Source organism: Protobothrops mucrosquamatus, unplaced genomic scaffold (genome assembly GCF_001527695.2).
Source record: "Protobothrops mucrosquamatus isolate PMUCROS unplaced genomic scaffold, P.Mucros_1.0 scaffold1470, whole genome shotgun sequence".
Lineage (NCBI taxonomy): Eukaryota > Metazoa > Chordata > Lepidosauria > Squamata > Viperidae > Protobothrops > Protobothrops mucrosquamatus.
The window spans coordinates 126657-149295 of NW_015387648.1; the positions used below are offsets into that span (position 1 = coordinate 126657).

The window sequence follows — 22639 nt, forward strand, 5'->3', positions numbered from 1 at the left end:
ATTGCTGTCTACTTTCCCTTTTTAAGTATATTTATCTTACTGTTTGCTCCTTTTACTGGATTTGCTGATTTGTAACTTTGTAATAATATGGAATGAGAGGGGAGTTCAAATTTCAGATAGTCTTTCTGCATTTTTGGTCTAAACAGTCACTTCCCCCATTTGCTCTAATCCTGTTTTTATTCACTTCCACTATATTCTTTTTATGCTGTATCTTATTTTCTCTCATTCATTCTTCTGTAACAGTGTCACAACATTTACTAAATTACATTTTTATATTTTGTTATTGCTGTGAGGAAAAAGTGACTGACAATTACTTTACTTATAATTTAATTAGCTGCCTATCTATAGTTTCCAATAACTTATAATTTAATTAGCTGCCTATCTATAGTTTCCAATTTATAATATGATTGCATTGAAGAATTGGATGGTACTTTCTTATGCATAACATATAATCACATATAATTAATCTTTAAAAGTTAGCTTTCCATCACTATGGGTAGTTCACTCTATCAGTTTAGAATAATTTAGAAACATTAGCTAAAATCAGATGAAGTCAGAACTGCTATTGATAGCTGAAGGGGGAGGTTGGCAACTTCCCCTTCTTCTCCCCCCTGCAATTTCAAAAATTCTTCTGGAGGTTTAGGGGTCTACAGAATAAAGGAGACTTCTCCTCTTAGTTTTTCAGAAAGGAAAAGAGGAGAAAGTCCCATTGCAAAAAATATTTCATTTGTACTGTATTGTATTCCACCCACAAATTTGCAATAATTTAAAATTATTAACCTACTTAGTTTAAGAAGTACAAAAGTACAGTTGTTTAAATTGTTGACAGTTATGTAGATTTCTTTACATGTTCAATCTGGAGTAGAAAACTGCTACTAGGCTCCAGAACACCCTAAATCATGCCAATAAGATTCGATAGCAAAATAGGATTAGTGGGGAGAGGCAAAGTAAGGTTTGTAGACTTGATATATCTACATCCTTAAATGTTCCAGCCTCTCAAAGAACATATATTTGTTATTGCTCTGCTCACCTGGTGATAACATGTCCTACTGGATTTTTTTAACATTAAAAATAGAAATCTGATCACAAAAAAATGCATGGCATATTAGTTTATGAAAAATGTATTTTTTCAAGGTTAATAAAATAGGTACATACTTAGAATATATGTCACCACATTTTTCAAGCTTTTACTTACCAAAATGTAGAAAGTACATTTATTAATAAATACAGGTATTCTATTTCAAGCAAGGATTTTATATTTTGTGCTGCTACATTGATTTCTAAACTCAAAAATTACATACAAAGTTGTAAATAACTATTAAACAGCTTAAAATTCTTGCTTCCCTGTAAGTTTAACCTATTTAATTATTTAAATGTACAGTTCTATCCCACATTTTTCTGCATAATCTAGCTAATTGTAAAAATTCAACTTAAAAAGAGACAAAATATTCTTTTTCATATACAGTGGGTAGCCCAGAGAGTATTTAAAAGCATCATGTTTGAGGTATAGAATAGGTAAGGGGTCTTTGTTGTCGCATTATTACTTAATAATGGTTTAGTATCCATTAAATTCGTGAGTAAGATATTACAAAGTTTGATACTGTTAATATATGTGAATGTACTTCTGAATTATATACCCCAAAGCTGGGATATGAAAAGTGATGGAATTATCAAGCATGGAAGCAGCAAAAATATTACTCTTCAATACTAGAAACATAGATGAATTCACTTTCTCTTTGTGAAACTGGCTCTTGGAAAGATTGATCAATAATATTTTGGCTGGTAATTTAATGAAGTATTCAAAAATAAGAATGAATAATGTCCTCTAAAAACATAATACAATATTTTGTTACTGTTATTTTCCTTTATTTCTCTAGTTGCTTTTTTTCCTTTCCCACCCCTTTTTATTGATTTTTGTGCTGATCACATGGATGCTTGTAATATGTAAAACAGCCCATTCTTCCCAGGATGAATAATCTATGGCAGAAAATATCATATATAGATCACTTCAGTATATGTTTTTGGTACTGTAAAATTGCAAAATTATCAGTCTCTTTTTGTGTGGTACAGGTGTTGATTGAACTTTAGTATACAAGGAAACACGGGATTGTATTTAAAAGCCAGTAGTCTGCTGATAAAATGAACCAGTAGAAACATCTATCAGTGCAATATGGAGGTTGGTTAATTTTTGTAGCCCTCCTTTTCTTTGTTGTTATCTACTTTCATGGTTTACTAAAGAACCTAAGTTTTGCAGAGCAAATTTTGAAGATTTGAGTTGCTGCAAAAGGCAAGATTTGAATAATCAAATCTTCCACTATGGATGGAAAACTCTTTGGATCATGAACTATGCTCTTAATTCTTTTAAAAATAGTTTCATTGTTTGCATTTTGCACTTTTTAGCCCAATTAAAATTAGTTTAACTATAGTTTAATATATAATTCTACTTAGTTACTAGTATCATTCTAATGAAGTTCAGTGTTGCCATTATTGATAAGCCTGTAAAGTACTTAGTTTACTACTTCAGTCTTGTTTCCTCCAATCCATGCTTTGAATATTATTCATATAGATTCTGAGAACAGGTTATATATGCTGTGAAATTGCAAGCAAGCATAAGAACGTAAACTTGCATTGGAAAGTCAGGAGGCACCTGTCATGATTTTGACAAATCCTCAGCCTGCTGATGACACTGCCATTACAGAAGATGTGTTCTATATCTTTTACCTACTTTTTTATTCTTTCCAAGCTCAATGGAAAGTTGGGCAAAAAATTTGTAAAGGACTCAGAATTTTTGTCTGCTCATTCATCTGTCTGCCTATCTGCCACTAAGCAGACTAACTCTGAAAACTGAATAGAATAAACCCACATTTGCTGTGGGTGGAGAAGCTGGCAAAAGAAAGAGTGAGTTTGAAAATGGGCATTATTCAGCTGGAGACTGCAAAGAAAAAGGAAGTTCCAATACATCCTTATGGGAAAATTTGTTGGCTAGCAGCCGGAAATGTTGCTGAGTCTCTAAAGGCCCCCTTCCCTCCAAGTCATGTGGGGGACAGCTGTTATTAAGGGGTTAGAAAATGCTTTCCCTCCCTTTTTTGAGCTACAGAGCCAAATTATTCTATATATCTTTACTAACATTTGTTGGTATTGGTATTTTTCACTAGGAGGAGTGATAGATATGTAATCAATAAATGATAAGTGGAGGAATAATTTTTGGAAACCATGTCGCTTGAAGCTATTGTTGGAAGGTCATATAACGATTATTAGAACCTTTTTAGCTTCAAAAGACCTACTGTTTATCAGCACTTCTTGTAGCCCCTAGCACATTTTCCATAGCTTCATTAGCATTCATTGAAGTCCATGTATAATAAATAAGATACATAAATTAAGTCTATCACTCTAATAGTTTTTTGGAACTAGTTGAATTGTTTATACTTTTTAGTGCTTCAGTATGACATTGTTAGTATTCTTTACTAGAAAAAAGGATCTTTTTATGCAACATATATGACAAATATTGAGGTATTATAGTCTACTGATTTTAAAAGTCTCTTCTACTGTATTAAGAACAACCAGTCCTTAATAACTACATTGTACCATTCTAAAAATATATGTACTATACATATACATAAAGACTAAGGTTTTATTTTCTTTTTAAAAAGATGTTAGTATTTTTAAATGTTTTCTTTATGGGGATATATATTTGTATGTATATAAATTATAAATTATATTTTCGCATATATATATGAAAAATACAAAGATCTAAAATGTTTTAATTTACAAAATATGAAATGAATAGTCACATCAAACTATAATTAGTAACTGCTCATATGAATTGAAATTTGTATTTAACGGATAAACATTTTAAAGTACACTTAATGTTCAATTTCCAATATATTACCTGGAAGTTTATAATTAAAAGGAAATATAAAAGCCTGAAATAAGATAATATGCATAATCAATTCTTTAGCTCCTGTTTTTATATGTTTATTTTTCATTAAATTTAGGATCATTTGTAGTTTAGTCAACATTTATTCCTATCTGTTTTTCATATACAAAGGCACTGAGATGCCAGAAAATAAACTGTTAACGGAGAATTAACTTCTTTGGCATGCTTTCATACTTATCTTCCAAATTAAAGAAAATGAAATGGGCAGAAGCAGAGTGTAGATTACCTCCTTTTTGTCAAAAATGGTGGGAATTTGAAAATTAATAATAAAAAAGGGAACAGATGCAGTAACATGCCAGAGGGAGATTAATGTGGAGAGTAAAATCTGTGAGCAACAAAACTGAAGCAAACTGAATCAGTGGGAGGTGGTTGTACAATCAAAATCAGGATAAAAGAGAAATTACAAACAACCCTGCACTTGTCAAAGTAGTAGTAATGAAATCCTGACTCTGCCAGCAGTGAGAACCTGTGTTAGCACTTTGGGGTAAGGATGGTAGCCGGGTGCCAGGTAGGAGGGCAGTGTTAGGTTGCTGGGCAGCAGCCATCTTGTGTAGAACAGATGGCACTGAAAGCTGGCAGGGGAGGAGCTCCTTAGCAGAACTAATCAGACAGTAACAGATAGGGCAGCTGGGAAGACTGACCACAGAGAGGGAAACTGCAGGATAGCTACAGAGTTCCATGATGTTTACAGTGGTGTGCCCATTGGTCTGATAAAGACCTTGCAATGCCTTTTTACTGCAAAAACGCACACAAACTTTTGTTAACTGGGCAGTTTATCTGAGAAATTTGCAGCACAAGAAATGTATAAAAAGGACAAATCTGCTGAAGAATTGACTTTGTAAATTCTTGAGAATCCCTGCTAGGAAAGAAAATTCATACTGCATTGCCCTTCTGGAAACATTATCCGTGATCAATGAAAGCAAACAAAATAGCATCTCGGTGTCACTTAAACATTCAAAACATATTAGGATTGTGATTTATATTAGAATAAATGCAGTTCTTAAAACATATATTTAAAGCTCTTTAAAAGGAGGCATTAATTTTGCTTCTTTTCAGCACTCCCTCTTATGTTGACCTTATGTTTAAATAGCCTAGCCACTATCAGTAGTGCAAAACAGACAGTAATACATGACAGTTCCATATAATTTCTGATAAATAAATTTTATTGAATTTAAAGAAGTTTATTCCACATTGTACCTTGGATACAGGTTGCAGTCTTACTGATATCTGGGTAAAAAAATTGAATGAGAAAAAAATAATAATTTAAATATGGACCTGTTACACAGAATAGTTATCGTAGTTAGATAAGCAAGATGAATGATGAAATTCTTTGAAAAGAAATATATAATTGCGGATAATAGGGATGGATATTTAACAAAGAAGATTGAAACACCTTTCCTTTTTCAACTTGAATATTTTTCTGTTTGCAGAGATTTATGGATAGACTTAATTTTGGCTGGGAGGGGGGGACAAATATTACAGGGATTTGAAATAGGAAGTATAACAGAAACATATGCTATTTATGTATCCATTACTGTGATACATCTAATTTAGGACCGTCAAGAAAAAAATACTCTTATTTGATGTAGCAGCATTTTATTGAATCATTGCAGTGGATGTAAAGTTGTTATTTGTTCTCCTTAATTGATTTTTGCAAGCATTTTTTTTCTTTCCCCTGAGCTATGTGTATTCTGTATTCACTAACACATCCACAACTACATCCAGTACTATAAAGAAGGCTGTACATAAGGTAATTTTCATCAAGATGTGGAACAAAACGTTTGCTGTTTTCAAAGCCTATTCACAAGAATTGTGGGAAAGCTAGTCTACTCTCTTGGTTACTGGTTCTTTCTGAAGTAGTTGATTTAATTCTACATATATAAATGAAATACTTTCCATTATTATAAAAAGAAAAATATTTTACCTGCCATTATTTAGCCCATATCCGCTCCTTTATGATGACAGCTATCAAATGATTTGGAATAAATCAGATCTCTTGTTTTCTGGCAGTGCTTGCAGTAATAATTAATACAGTGCATTTTAAAATCTGTCAGTTGGCTGATTTCTTATCATCTAATGTATTAGTCCTTTTAAAAATATATTGTTTGACAATGCAATATTTCCAAAGCCATTAAAGAAGTATTAAGTGAAAATGAAATATGTAAGTATAACAGCTAAACAAATTGTGAACATGTTGCTGTATTTTCAGGGTTTTTTTCCCTTGAAGATGATGGAAAATGACATAGCTTGATAATCAAGCTTAGATTTTTTTTTCTCTGAAAGAGCGATTAATAGATACATCTGATTATATATAGAGACCTTCATTTGCAATGTTTATGCTGATATTGGTCTGTTAAGCAAAGCTAATATTCCTGAATACACGCAAATTGCTGAAGGTTGTCAGTTCTGTACCTGTTACAGTAAATTATTTGGTTACCTCCTTTTTAGGTTTTGAATCTGGATAAGTTTATTCATGCTATTTAATTAGTAAATAACAAAACAGAATGTGTATAACATTTTATATTTGGATGTTTCAAGCTGATGTTTTATGATATCCAACTTAAATATACCTTTATAAAATAAGGTAGAAATATGCATATAATACATATTTAATATGCCAAATTTTCTGCGGAAAAACAATGGAGCTATCGCAGTGACAAAAAGAAAAAATATATTTTTTTTAAGTGAAATCATCCTTGGGATGTTGTTTTTTTCCTTACAAAGGATAAATTACTAGGTTGGAAGACTCTGCTTTTTGGAGCTTGTAAGTAAATTCCTATTCATTTGTATTATAAAGTAGTAACTTGTTAAATTATTTTAAGCCTAACATTTCTTTTTAAACATTAAAATCAATCTTATGGAATTATGATGTATGAAAAACATTATTGTTTTACTATGGTTTCAGTCTTGTCCTGGCAAGTAACAATTACAAGCAGAAAAAAAAAACCTCAAATGATTCTTTCTTTCTTTCCCATCTGCTAGTTCTCTTCTGTCTCTTGTCTTTTCAATTATGACAGGGAGCTGACTTCTTTCCTGCTCAATTGTTGCATTTTTCCATGGCAGCCTGATTGCCACATCAACTGTCCCACTATTGCCTTCTCATTCTTGCAATCTGTGTACGTTTTGTAAAAGTGCAGCTGGTATGATTTCTTGTTCTCATTATATCCTGTCCGTATCATTATATCTTATCTCTGTCATGTTCTCAACATAGCACATCATTTAAGAACTAAAAGCATCTATCGACACAAGTAATATGATAGGCACTATGCAGTAGACCTTTTGAGAAGATCATGAATATCTTAATTCCCTTAAATGAATACTTGACTAATAAAAATCTAAAAAACACATCATTACAAAGGCAAGAACTTGTTTCTTATTTCCAATATATTAAAGCTGGAATTTAATTATGTGTTTAACATTTATTGTTTAAGCAAGTAATACTAAGTGATTGGTTTAAGATATAGAAAATGATAAGTTTCTACTTTAAAAACTCTGAAGTTATATTTTGTGTTCCATAACCATTTTAAATGTTAGCTAGTAAAATAATTATTCTTTTCTTTCAATACACATTTCTAGCAGGTGAAGAAAAATACCTTGAAATTTGGGTATTATTCAAGAAAATGTTTCTTATTTGAATTTTTTTAAAGAAATTAGTTAATAATTCAATAGTATGCGACTGTTGGAACAAATTTTTGAAAAGCAGATGCATGCTTGACTAAGTCTGCATAATAGATCCTGCTGACAGTATAAAATGTCTCAAAAGTAGCTGCTCTGCTCTTTCTGTTAACTTGAATAGCAATATGGATAATCATACAAACTGTGTAACATTTATAAAATTTCTCAGTGGTGAATTGATTTTTGTACCTTACATTTTCAAAATGTGATACTTAGTCATAGATGAATGACAGTTTAAATATAGCTATGTTACAGCTTAAAGTAGCATTTGGTTATGAATATTGCTTTGTTCTCTTTAAAAAAAATTGATTAATAATTTTTTCCTTATTTTTTTTAGTCCAATATACATTTTAGTCTTCTCTGAAATTGTATTTTCTCTTCTACGTAGTTTGTCAGATTTTCCTTTTGTTTAGCTAAATTTGCTAAATAAATAATGTTCCCAGTACAAGATTTTATGGAAAGAAGATGAATTTTATCTTTGAGGATTTTTCAGTGATCCTCAAAAAGATTATATTGCTCTTCCGCTATTGTCTTCAACATTATTGGAAAAAAATATATAATGCGTAACTGTCCAGCTTTGTCTCTTACTAAGGATTAAATCTCTGCCGACAGTTCTTTTGACAATGACCTTGAGGGGCTTTGCATCTTGAAGAAGAAAGCAGAAGCTTGCAGTAAACAAAGTTCACTTCTGACAGATGGATTGAATGACAGAAAGGTTGTGAGTGCCAGAATAGCCCTGGCAGAGGAGGAAATGTTCAGTGGAATCCAACAGGAGAGGAGGTGTGAACAGGTGCAGGGTTGCTGACGGAAGGGGAACCAGATGGAGGGAGCCAGAGCCAGTTTATTTAAAGGAAAAGGCAGAAAACACTGAAAGGCTGTACAGTCAGTGGCTAAAAGTATGCATGGAAGAAGGTAAAAAAGCAGTAAGCAAAACTGCACAGTGGGACATCAAGCACTTAGCGTAATGACAGTAATTGTGAGTGTAGTTGGAAAGTTGCTATTAAAATCCATTCATCCATTGCTCTAAATAACATAAAGTGTGTCAAACACTTTTTAAATTGACAAGAATAGTCCTTTGTCTGTCAATTTTTGGTAATGTTAACACACAAAAGTTATGATTAGAAAAATGTTGTGGTTCAGGCAAGCCAAATCAAGATGATAATAAGAAAAGGTTTCGATATTAGCTGCAGAGTAGTCTCTTAGTTTTGCTTTGCTTGCAAAGAAATGTCACATTCTGACAAAATGTGAAAGAAATCCATTCCCCTGAAAAGCATGTTATAAAACATACAGAATCTTATTCGTTGTCTAATTGTTACTCAGAGCAAAAAAAAATGAGGCGGGGCAGGCTGTGATACAATGCACTTTTATGTCATTTGAGAATAGCTAAGAACATAAAAGTATGTAAGGCTTTAAAATATAAGATTTTGCCTGATTTGTTTTAATTAGCACACTCTTTGTGAGATTAGATAGTGTTATTAATTGTTCTAGTTGGTGATTCTTACTATATTGACTGCTTGTGCTGATTGATTTGATTTGAACCATGGTTTTGTACTGCTAAATTGAAGGAAGATCATATATATATATTCACTATTAATCTAGTATTATTTTGAAAATTCTTACTTAGTTTTATAAGGTCACAAATCTTTTTTTCACTCCATTATTTTTTTTCTTTTCTTGTGTTTGTTCTTAAGTATCTGTTAAAACAAAATAAAAATAACACAAATTTAAAGAACTGTTAAGATGTTCATAGGAAGAGCATTTGCAGAGCATCTGGTTTTTTAATTATAATTAAGGTACAGATGCTAATCCAGAATTCTCCTATGAGGTTTTTAAGTAGCACATTATTGTTTGGAAATCAAGGAAGTTTCAAAATCAGTTTCTGTTGAGTCATAAAAATCTTAAGACACTCAGGCCCTGTTAATTGTTCCCTACAGTCTTGTTTTAGGATATATTTCTTATCTAATCCTAAATGCTTAATTTAAAAATAATAATAATAGATTATTGTAACATAATCCTATAGAATATTTTTAATTGATTGTGTGCCATCAAGTCTAGGATGCACATACACTGTGTTTAATACAACATAATATTGAAATCCAAATATTACAGTTTGGACATTTTTTGCTACAATTATAGCATAATTGCAAGCAATATGTCTTTAACTAACTTTTTTTCTAGGAGTCTTTCTGTGTAAAAGGAAATGAAGCTCAACATTTCGATATCTAGACAAATTTTGTGGTTGGTCCTTATATAAATTATATCTGATTTATCCAAGCTTCCTTTTTCTCTGTTTTTCTTATAATTATAGTCCTATGTTAATAGAGATGCCATACTTTAACAATATATTTATAATCCAAATTTAGACATGTAATTCTGCCAAAACTATTTTTGTGTGGTTATGGATTTTTTTTTTAATAAAAAAGCATGATATTGTTCAAAAACCATCATAACTGCATGTCATTGATTTTTTCTTATTTATAACCTTATTCTAAATTAAATCTAGTTTATTTTATCAACAAAAATCAAGACATGACAAGACATGTAAAAAGTTTTTGGGGCTCCTGGGTCTCTGTCTTAGGGGGAATGAATTGAAAATACATTTAATCATGTACGTTTTGATAAAATATGTTTGTGTTCTTATTCTAGGTTGACTAGAATAAGAAACAGCCCTGTTTCAGACTTACAACTTTTGAGTTGGTTAAATATATTATTTAATAAATTAAAATTCAGGAATGATTTCATATAGTAAGAACAAAAGAATACCTCAGGGCTTTAGACAGAGTTTCTGCCTGATAGAAGATTAATTCTAAAATTTATATTTAGTAAGCTTTCAAGCATTTTGATAACAAGCAGGATAGAAGATCACCTAACATAGGTATTTATAAATAGCTATATAGCTGTCTGCTCCTCATCCGTAGCTAGCTCGACTTCCAGTTCTTGCACTTATTTTTGCTGACCTTCATCCAACTTAACTGACTTTTTTTGTACAGCAGCAACAATCCTTTCCAACAGTTGACCCTATGTTAATATTGCAAAAGACTGTTGGATGAACTACCTAATTAAAAAATGTGATTCTGGGCAACTAATGTAAGTTTGAAGTCAAAGCAAGATTTAACAGTGAACGCACAACAAGACAGTATAAAACTGTATAGCCAAGACCACAACATACTCAAAATCCTAAACCACTTATGACTTTCATCTGCTATGGCATCAACCACAAGTCTGAGACAGCCCCAAATAGTGCACTTGTCTGGAGGAGTTTCCAGAAATGGGTCCCTAAAACTAGACTTATAGTCTTGCTTGAGTTTAGACAAAGCCTGATTTTTTTCAGCCAGCTCTTCACAAATTCTAGATATCAGGAAATAATTTGATAGCATAACCTGATCAGCTTGTGGTAGAGATATAAAGCTGCATATAATCAGCCATATTCATGATATTTAACCTTTCCAGTAATTGATCTCATCCTGCAGCTTCATGTAGGTGTTATATAGGAGCAGAGAGAAAATTAGAATTCTCAGGAGCCCTATAAAGCAGAGTTCTAGGGCTACCAACACTGACTGGAATTTCCCTGAGAAGAACCACCTCAACATCTCCTGCATTCTCAATTTCCAAAAGTTGTTCCAGAGGGATATAATGACCAATTATATCAAAAGCCATTGAAAGATTGAGGGCCAGGATGCACCTTCTCCATCTTAGTCCCAATACAGATCATCTCCAATTGTAATCAGTGTTGCATTAGTTCTATATACAAGCCTGATATCTGACTAAAAAGGTCTAGGTAATCCATTTTCTCCAAGATCTTCTAGAGCTGCAGGCTGACTACATTCTCAATATCTTTGGAAACAGGATGAAAATTGTCCATAACCGAGTCCATGATGATTCCTTGAGGACAAGGTAGACCACCTCTTTAAGATCCAGCCAAACCAACCCCTCCATCAAGGATGCATTCAACACACCTAAATATAACCACATGTCATCTCCTTGATCTAATACATATGAGACCACACTACTGCCTTAATAACTCTGTTCACTGTTTGGGAATCAATTGGCTTGAATTCTTCCCAGATATACAATGCCCCTTATATATTGTGCTTGCATTATGTAGTAGAACACAAGAAGTAATATGTAGAAGTAGTATTCCATGAACTCAAGTTGCAAGTTTCTGAATAAATGAAAGAGTACCAAAGTACATCTGTCTTATTTCAGCCAAATCTCATTTTATTGACCCATTTTCAATCCATTTTGTTCTCTGAACCTCAGTTTATAGTCTCTACAATCTTCACTGTGCCATACATAATAGAAAACAAAGTGGCATGAAGCAAATTTGATAGTACCTAATCTGCAAATGCTGAATTTATATGTTTTACATATAAATGTTAAGTAGCTTTGCAGGGCATGGGAGGGCACAGTGCAGAATCGGAATGAGTCAACTTGCCATGGCCAACTTGCCATGGCCAACTCACCACCGCCAGCTTGCCACGGCCATCTCACCATGGACAACTCACCATGGGACAACTCACCACAGCCAGCTTGTTGTGAGACAAATAACTGCAGGATAATTCAACAATTCAATTTAATTATTTAAAATAATTTTAAAAATAATTTTAATTTTTGTGAGAAACATTTCATTTTGTCCCTCCTTTTGCATCCTTTCTTTAATGATTCTATTCCACCATTTCTTCGATACTAATGTAATTCTTGTCCTGTGGCCAGTTGGCCATGGCGAATTGTCCCATGGCGATTTTGCCATGGCAAGTTGTCCCATGGTGAGTTGGCCACAGTCAGTTGTCCTAGACCCATGCAGAATATTATGAGGGCTCTCAAGCAATAATTTAATATCAGATGGATAGTAATAGTAATAGCACTTAGACTTACAGCCTCCAATAATCTTGGTCCTCATTTTATCAACCTCAGAATGATGGATGGCCAAGTCAACCTTGACCCCAAAAGGATGGAACTCCAGACTGTAGGCAGAGATAGCCTGCAATACTGCATTCTAATCACTGCCACTTTGTTTTCAGTTATATATGGTAGTCTCTCCAATATCCTGGTTATATGCCATATCATTACCTGCACCTTAATTTGCACCCAGAGCCACATTGGAAGCCAATGCTGCTCATGGAGCAGAGATGTAACTTGAACTGCCTGAGAAGCATACATAACTGCCCCTGCATCTGCATTTTGCACCAGCTGCAGCTTCCTCCATTCAGGAGGAAACCAGAGCACGAATGATTGAAAACAAAGCGTCCCAATCCAGGAAAGGGTGCAACTGACATGCAATATGAAACTCTGTGAAAGCTTTTCTGGTTAGTTTGTGAGACAGTCCAGACAGGAAGTGCAGCCAGAAATACTGTTACTTTATTGTAAGGATACATTCATAGAATCTTGCAAGTTTGAAAGTACATTCCCTCCTTCCCCCCCCCCCCGCCTTTACAGTTGAAGAAACTAAGGAAGATCCATCCTGAGATGCTTGCCATACCCCCATTCCTCCTGTGGATTGAGATCATGTTTGTCTGATCATGTCTACTCTGAGGCTCTTTCTCCTGTCTCCCAAGGTTATTTCCATATGCTATTATTTTTCTAGTCATGTCTGCCAACTACTTCTCACAAAGAAATCATGAGGCCAGGAAGATCCTAGATTGCATGCAAGGTCTGTTTGGGGCAATGCTCCCCCATTCAGAACAAGAGATCACAAATCCCTGGAATCAGATGATCCCAAGCCCAGAGCCACTTCATCTTGTCAAGATTGACCTGAAGCCTCTTGTTCCTCATCCAAACCTTAACAGTTTCCAGACACCAAGACAGGATGTTAACAGCATTGCTTAGTGTGCCAGGGATGTAAATCTGGATATTGTCAGTCTACTGATGATGGCTCACTCCAGTGTGATGCATGATGTCACCCAATAGCTTAATGTAGATATTAAACAGGAGCAGAGATAGTACCGAAGCCCGTGGAACTTAATAAAGCAAGAGCCATGACTAGGACGCCTCACTCTCGGTCAATGCCAACTGGAACCAACATTAGAGGAAGGAGGAGAACCAGCACAGTACCGGGCTTCCCAACTCCCAAAGCCAGAAGGATACCATAATCAATGATATTGAAGACCGCCAAGAAGTCAAAACATACTCAAGGAATACCTGCTGACCTTGAATGCAACCAAGAATTTCAAACAAAGCAGCATCCTGTCAGATGTATTTAAAACTAGATTCTTGCACTGAACTAAGAGACTAACTTCCTTCCTTCCAGCTATCTGGTACTAAAATATATGGTTGTTACAAGAACACTTGTTATCTGTAGGCAAGCTATTTCTAGATAGTTTGTTTGCCTTTACTGTCTTTATTATTAACATACATACACAAACATACATCAACAGACATTTTCCTTTTTTTCAGAATGATGCCAAAATTTGAACTTTCCACAGGGTTTCATTCAGGCAGCAAGCCCTAGAATTGATGATACTTACATTAACATTTTTTTTCTTATTTTAACATAGGTTAGGCTGCACCCTAGTATATATTTCATATAGGTTTGGCTATTTATTTTCATCCTGCCCGTTTAAGGTGTCCTCCACCCACCCCCTGAGGTTTTTGGACTTTACTGAATAGAATGGGATATGACTTTGGGTTGCCTAAAAATTGGGGGAGGGTTGTTGATAAAAAAGGCAGCTAAGACTTGTTTGAACAGAAGCAATCTGCATCAAGCAATGCTAATTTAGAATGCTATCCATAGTACAAGGCAATTCAAATGTATCTGAACTGAGAAAGTAAGTTTAATGTCATGGTTATGAATAACTAGGTATGGCAGTTGCTATTTGAATGTTTTATGTTTAAAGCAAAATTCTTCCCAGTACTGTAGTGATAGAATTCTTCAGTACTTTAAGTGAAATTGTGTGTGTGTGTAATTAATTCAGTTTGAAAACCCAATAGCAACCAAGCTAATATACAAACAGAACAACAATAGCAAACATGCCTAAGGGCACCATCTATCTTACATCAAGGCCTAGGAGAACAATAAGGTATTCAGCTTTATGGTATGCCAATGGAGATGTGTGTCTGATTCAAAAGGACAGATGCTACAGGAAGGAAGTTGCACTTCCTGGGTCATGATTAATAATAATGTTGATTTGAAGGGAGCTGGAACGAGCCAACTCTGCTGGCCTATATTGCCCAGGCAGAAACCATGGGAGGTTGGTAGTCCTTCAAATAACCTACCCTATGCCATATAGGTCTTTATAGGTAATAAGGAGCACCTAAAATTACACCCACAAGCAGACTGGCAACCATTTTGGCTTGCAAAGCAGAAGTGTCACAAGGGCATGCCAAGGAATGACCATTATTACCAGTGCTGCTGCATTCTGGATCAGTTGAAACTTCTGAGCAATTTTCAAGTGCAGCCTGGAGTAACAGTGCATTGTTGTAATCAAACTGCCAGTATAACATGACAAGCTGAGACCAAAGTTATGCTTATTAGGTCTAGACATTAGACTAGATAACATGGCATTCTATTTGCAGTGTTAGTAATAACCAGTTATTTAAACATTTTTCTTCTTTTATCACGGGCTGGAAGTTAATAGACCTTTGATCACATTAGTCACTTGAAACTTTTGATGGTTGGCTCCACAATGTGCCGTGGTGTTGTATAAAATTACCTTCTTTATAGCTAGATTCGGTGTTTTTAAATGGACTACCCAAATTTGACTGAACTAGATTCTTTTTTCAAAATTAAAAGTTCCACAGTTGGTTGTTCTGTTCATTTCTTTACCTCCAGTACTTTTGAAAATCAGGGATGTCCCTTGATTTTGTTCATTGGGGAAAGCATTGTGCCAGCTATTCCAAAGGAATTTTAACATAATTATCTGTTCTAGTGATAATGAATTCCCTTAAAGAGTGGAAGAAAATAACTATGAAGCATGATTTTTATCAAAAGTCACCCTGATATTAATCATAGAGCTAGACTGCTTGAGATTGCAGATTTTAGAAGAGCTAGGCCCAACAAATAAAAAGAACTTGATATCTTATAAATTAACAAACTTTTGAGTATATTGCACCATAAGTACTTTGTTCAACTTAATTTAGAATTTATCCAGAAGTTGTTAAATGTGTAGTTGTAATACACAATCTAGAATGAATACTTTCATACATTTTGAGAATCTCAAGACATAAAAAAGGAGTATGATTCTTATTATAAATGATGCCCGGAAAGAAAATTGCTATAAGCCACTAGAGTGACTTTGAAATAAGATGGATGACAAATTAAATAAACAAGCAAGCAAACAAATAAATAAATAAATATTGTAGCTATATACGGTAGTGTAGGATCTGAGCAGAATGTTTTCAATAGAGAACCAGGATAAAGGCACCTTCCTTAAATATCTGTGTGTAGTTATTGTTGTCTTGTTTCTCTAGAACAAGCTTTTAATAATATAGCTGTTTTATCATTTGTTTTGCTTTTAATCGTGTATGTTTAAAATATTTTGTACAATTGCTTTTTCTATTATTCCTAAAATTATTTTAACTATTTTAATTTGAAGTTGTATTATACACAATTTTGGATAGAAAACTATAATTAATATTCTCATCCCAGAGATCTGGTATTTTGTACACATGTGTGTGTGTGTGTGTGTATACACATACATACATACATCATACATGTGTATATATAGACCTTATGTGGTATGGGCTTGCTTTTTTAAAAAAAATGTGTACTTTCTGAGCTTCCTCAGCCTCCAGTCTTTTTTTTTCCTCCTAGATCTGAAAAAGAGAACATTCAGCAAAGCTTTAGCAATGAGGCAAAGACCCGAGTCCTTCAGGCTCAGCAGAGAGAGCAGGATCTGACACAGAAGATGCGGCAAATGGAGGCCCAGCATGATAAAACTGGTAGGTGGTCGGAAAAGATTAGAGCCTGGGCACTCACTCACAAGCCCGGCCCATGCCTTACTGTGAAATGACATCAGGAACACCTGTAACCTTTGGCTGGCCGAAGGGAGCAGATGCTAACTACACCGGAGATTCCGAATTACATATTAGTTAGCGTTTAAAAGAGAAAATGGAAAGTATTGCCCACTGTCTGTTGATTTCAGAGTGCTGCTCTCACATCTGTTGCACCATCTGGATTATGAGTTTATTTACCTGTGTTCAAGAAACGTAAAGCTGAGAGGGACCACAACAAAGTAGAAAAACAAAGGGTTTATTTTTGGCTGGATTTTCAGGCACACATGTTATATAAAGAAAATAGCATCAGAAGCTCTGCAGGAAATGCTCTGAGCTTACAGTTAAAGTCTCCTGAATAGTACTGAACAGTTCCCACAGTACACACATTATAGCTACTCTAAAAGCTTAATGAGTTTGCTTCAGAATCCAAACTGGAGAAAAGCTTTAGCCATTAATTGGTACTTAATTCACTGTCGCAGCTGGATGTAATTCACTGGCTCCAAATTAATATGTTCCTTTATTTAATCTTTGTCGCTTCACACATTTTTGGAATTTGTGTATTCTGTCCTACTCAAATTTAGATACAACTTTAATCTTTTACAGCTACAAGAATTTGCAGCATAGAGTTTAAATTGATAAGTATGGGATTTTGGCAACAGCTGGTAATATGACTGAAACCTCATGTCCTTCAATACAATATTTATAAGTCAGTTTAGCTGACTTATCTTTCTTTACCTTTATAATGTGAAGGTGAAATATTCATAGAAATTCTGACAATAACTGTGTAGTCTTTTAACATTGCTTTTATAGATTTATATCAGAATCTACTATGTATTTAACAGCAAATACATAACAAATTTCCATATACAGAACTGCAGAAAATACTCCCAAAGCGTGCATTTTCAGAACTCAACCTTTGAAACCAAAATTGTAATGAATTTAAATGTGCAATTATGAAAATAAACATTGCGGTAGTAAGCCATGAATCATATATCTCCATCCTTCCAAAATCTGTGTATGTAATTTAACCAGTTACAAATTGAGATTTATGAAAGGGAAAGGAAACAAAATTCAAACATGATTTCAATTTTTCTAAATATTTTATAAATTTACCCAAAATTGACAGTAATCATGGGGAATTATCTATGGCCTAAATATGCAAGTTAGGAATGCAGCAAAATGTGGATTCAAGTCAGATTTCCCAGATTTTCCATTGTGATTATAATGTAATGTAGTACATTCCTGTGAAATGAGGTTAGCTCACTTAAAGATTTGTTTTTTATTAAAATGCCTATACCACTTTCCAACAAACTAGAACTATTATCATTAAATATACTGAATTTCAAACACCACAGTTCACGCTAGATCTTATATGGTATAGGCTTGCTTTTGTGTCTGTGAATAATCTGCTTACTTTTTCATTGGTGAGTTGTGAAGCAACTCTATAACAAGTAAATGAATTGCTGGTAGAATTTCAGGAAATTAATTACAACATGTAAAATTAAATCTGATCATGCCCATGAAGATGCTAAAATATTTGTTGAATTTTATGGGAGGGGGTTTTGGGGGGGAGCTAGGTGAATTTGTAAGGTTTTATTTCTTTTCTACAAGACTGCTTTTTCAGACACTTCTGTCTTTGAAAGAAGGCTAGAGATGCCTGATGTTTTGCAAGGATATATTTCACTATTTCCCCTTCAATATGATGCAGTTCTGTAGCAATAGAAGTGAGGTGACTTTGTATGTTGAATAAAGTATGCTGGTCTGTGCCTCTGTCTAAAGACAGGTCAGAGAGGCAGAGGGTGGTCTCTGGGTCTGTGCACTTACTAGTTATATTTTTGGTTGGAAGTATTTTCTAATTTGTGGCTCCAAATCAGGAGAAATCTGGAACTGAGCTGTAGTTCATAAAAGCTTATACCTTTTAGTAAATATGTGTTAATCTGAAAAGGTGATACCAGACTCCTTCTGATTTTTGGCCACCTTACACTAACACTTTTACAGTGTCTAGTTTGTGGCATACATCAGTGCATAGTGGATGACCCTGTTTCTGTGATATTAGATTGCTACTGTGTTTTTTTCTGTCCAAGCTTTGGCACCTTAATTCTACTTCTCAAAATCTGGTATGAGAAGCAAGGCAATTTTATTATTGGTGTTAAGGCCACTACTGTTTTTTGATTGGCTCATATGCCACCAAGGCAGAATGTATTTAGACACCAACTTATATGAATCTGATTTGAAATCTTTGAGGTGGGATAAGTGCTGCTTTAGTTTTATTTCTTTATTATTGCTTACTGGTACAATGGAATTATTCCTCTCCCCTTTTTAAGGAAAGAAAGTTTTATGGTCTTGTGTTTTATATTATTAACTTTATTCTAATATCTATTTAATCTACTTGTTGTAAATTATTTTAAAAAAAGAAAAATGGGATTAATTTTGAAATAAATGCACATAACATTCTTTTATACTGCTTAAGGAAGTGTCCTGATCTGGTAAACTTGTTTTTTCTGATTATTAATATCACATTTATAACCTGCCTGCAATCATGGTCAAGCTAGCCTGTAACAGATTCACTAGCAATACCTTGAATTAACTGAATTACACCAAAGTTCAGAGTTTTATATGTGTTTGTGATGTCCCAGCTTGTGAATAACTATGAATGGTTACTTATTTTATATACTTATTTGAATGATTTGTATGGTTGCCCATCTTTCAAAATTCAACTTGGGCATTTTCACAAAGCAAAGCCAAAAACAAAAGTTAGCTTGTTTAGTTACCATCTTTTGCTGGTCATTCTTCTTAAGCCAGGATAGCATTTAATTGACAGCCATCCTAATTTGAAACTGTGTTCTGTTTGAATTCTGTAGTAGTGACACAAATCCTAGCAGGCCATTTTTTTCTATAAATGAGCATAAGTATTTGCTTTATGATTTCATTCTACTTAAGTGAATTAGGGGGAAAGGGACTGTTAGTGGCATCTTTCTACATTCTATACAACACTTCTGTGTATAAGCAGCTGTGACTTGGCACAGATACGCAGAACCAGTTGTCATTTAGTCTTTTTACTCATATCTGTAAGATCTCCATTAATCTGCTTACATTTGAGAATGGTACTTCATGTCAAGTGATTTTTTTTAAAGAAAGAACTACAATAATGAAAAAGTAAAAGACAGAAAAAACAGAAAAAGAACTAATCTGAATAGCAATTATATTAAATTGCATGGAGTTTTATCTGTTATTTTGTTATTAATTATAATGTTGCTATTTCAAATAGATTCCAAATCATATTTTTCCTGCAATTCCTATCCTTTCCAGTGATCTTAATTCTTAAATTAATTGAAAGTTTCTATCAGTTAGATGGAATAAGGCAGGATTATTTGCATAGTTTGAAAACATCTGACAAATTAGGGGCCTGGGATTTTCATTAAAAATGTGGATAAAACCTTTATGGATGGTATAGACCAGTGATGGCGAACCTTTTAGAGACCGAGTGCCCAAACTGCAACCCAAAACCCACTTATTTATCGCAAAGTGCCAGGGCCGCATTAGCATTGTGGTGCCCTCAGGGGGGCATGGCTCACTGGGTGGGTGTGGCTGCGGTAGTCATGGCAGACTGGGTGGGCATGGCCGGGGTGGGCGTGGCCACCTCGATGTTGCTCGTGGGGAGTGCCTGTGGGGACTGGGCGGGATTGGAGGAGATCCAGGGGTCTCTAGTGGGTGGGGCGGCAGGCAGGAGGCTTTTCCTGCAGGGTGAGGCAGGGGATAGGGTGGGGGTGCCATTGCTGCAGGGCAAGGCGAGGGAGGGACGGCTGCTGCCTGACACCATCGGCCCCCGCACACAGAGGCCAGTGAGCGTATGGGGGCGTGCTCTACTACCTCTACTCAAGCTGCACGAGATGCTGGTGGCAGCGGCGGGAGTGCCACCTCTGGCATGCGTGCCATAGGTTCATCATCACTGGTATAGACTAGCTACAGTATATTTGTGGTATTTTCCCATTGTTAATATATTAATATTCCACAACTTGCTGCACTGTTTCAGCACTGTACATTGGTGGATATTAATTGTGAGAGGGATAACAATATTTCATGTTTTAGAATAGAATAACAGAGTTGGAAGGGACCTTGGAGGTCTTCTAGTCTAGTTTTTTCTATACACTGTTTATACTTCATAATTTTGCTATATAGTTTTATATTTCAAAAGAACCATTGGAGAGAGTGTGTGTGTGTAATCCATCACGTTATTTTTTATAGTACCAATGTTGGCTAGAGCACCCAAAAGGAATAAGAAACAGAAAGCTGAAGAAATTAAAAGATATGTGATAAGAAAAAAGGAAAGGAAGTGCAGGTAAAATTAGATTACACCATCCCTATCTTTGCTAACATTACAACCTTCCATTGCTTCCACCAGGCCCATACAGCAGCTCATAGAATGCCTTATGTTTTTTTCTTTTTAACTTTTGTCTTACAGAAATTCATCAACCCTATCAAAATATGACTTTCTTTTCCTTCCTCTCAACCTATTTGCAATTCAGTCCTTCTTTATTCTCTCTACATGACCAAGTCACCTCAGTATGTTCTTTATTCATTAAGCACTCATACTTCCTTGATCCTATCTAAATCTTCTTATTTTCCCACACATTAAGTATCCTGGTCCCACTATTTTCAATATATTTTTAAGTTTCTTCTGTTAGACTGGGGTTTTTTTCTTTTCACTTTTTATGTAATATATATTTTGGCCATTATTGGAAATAATGTATATATTGGAGCTAGCCAAAGAGTAGTCTTACCTTGGTCTGTATTATCATGGATGCATTAACCTTGTCAAGAACAGATGTAGTTGGCGCACTAGCTTAAACTGGGCAAAGATACTCCTATTTACATCTTCTTGGGCATCTGCTTCTTGGTGAATACAGATGCACTCACAGACTGCAAACCTGATTCTTTAGGGAAATGTTGCTCCATTTAAAACAGGTTGCACTACAGTTCCAGAATCCATCTATCACTCTCTCAAGCACTTCTGCCAAAGATTGGCTTCTTATTATGAGAAATCTTGTCATATCTGTGTTTAAACTGATGTTTAAACATGTAAGCATAGAAAGTACATCATTAGAATCTGCTAATCTTAGTTAGAATGAATGTAAGAGATTTGTGCATAGAAAATATTGTTGTATCATCTTTCCTCTATTCTTCATGTGGTAGATCTTTCATACAATAATTTGCAATAGCTGCACTAGAAAAATCAGTGTAGATGTAGTAGTAGTGGCAGATTACAACATCCTCTTTGCCATTGAAGCTATAGTACATTCTTTAAAATGGGTTCTAGCTTCTGCTGATTTATTTTGAATTTCCTCACCATTGCTGTGGTTGGCATCCCATTTTCATTCCTCTGAACTTCCTGACTTATCAGCATGGAGAAAATATTCAGAGGCAGTAGCTCTCCCATTTCTTTAGAAATATGGACTTCCTATAACCATAAATCACATTCAAAATTAATGTTTTTGAATAATAAACTATATTCTCCTAATTAAATAGTCATCTTACTGCCCTGAACAGATCATAATAAAAAAAAATGCCTTGTCTGAAATCATTTGGGGTGATACTCGTTCACTAAATTTCTGTACTACTAATTTGAGAGGAGCCAGTTTGGTGTAGTGGTTAGAGTAAAGGTAAACTTTTCCCCCGTCCAGTTGTGTCCAGCTCTAGAGGGCAGTGCTCACCTCCGTTTCTTAGCCAAGGGAGCCAGCATTGTCTGAAGACACTTCCATGGTCATGTGGCTATCTTGACTATACGCCGAGGTGCACAGAATGCTGTTACCTTCCCACCAAAGTGGTACCTATTTATCTGCTTATATTTACATGCTTTTGAACTGCTAGATTTGCAGGAGCTGAGGCAAGTAACGGGAGCTCATTCCGTTCATGTGGCGCTTGGGTCTCAAACCCAAGCTGTCAGCTTTGTAGCTGACAAGCTCAGCATGTTTAACTGCTGAGCCACCATGCCCTTTGTTCCAGTCTCATCTAAGACACAAAGAAAGCCTGGTGATTTGGGGTAATCACTTTCTCTCAGTCCTAGGAAGAAAGCCTAGGCCTTTCAAAAATACTGCC

General features: G+C 34.7%; 1 protein-coding gene across 1 annotated transcript in view; it reads left to right on the top strand.

Moving 5' to 3' along the window:
• The window catches only part of SDCCAG8 (serologically defined colon cancer antigen 8), a 109283-nt gene that overhangs the window by 40678 nt on the left and 45966 nt on the right, over positions 1-22639 (top strand). Inside the window, exon 14 of the mRNA XM_029285285.1 lies at positions 16362-16489. Within this exon, the coding sequence (XP_029141118.1) occupies positions 16362-16489 (128 nt within the window). The remainder of the gene's footprint in view (positions 1-16361; positions 16490-22639) is intronic.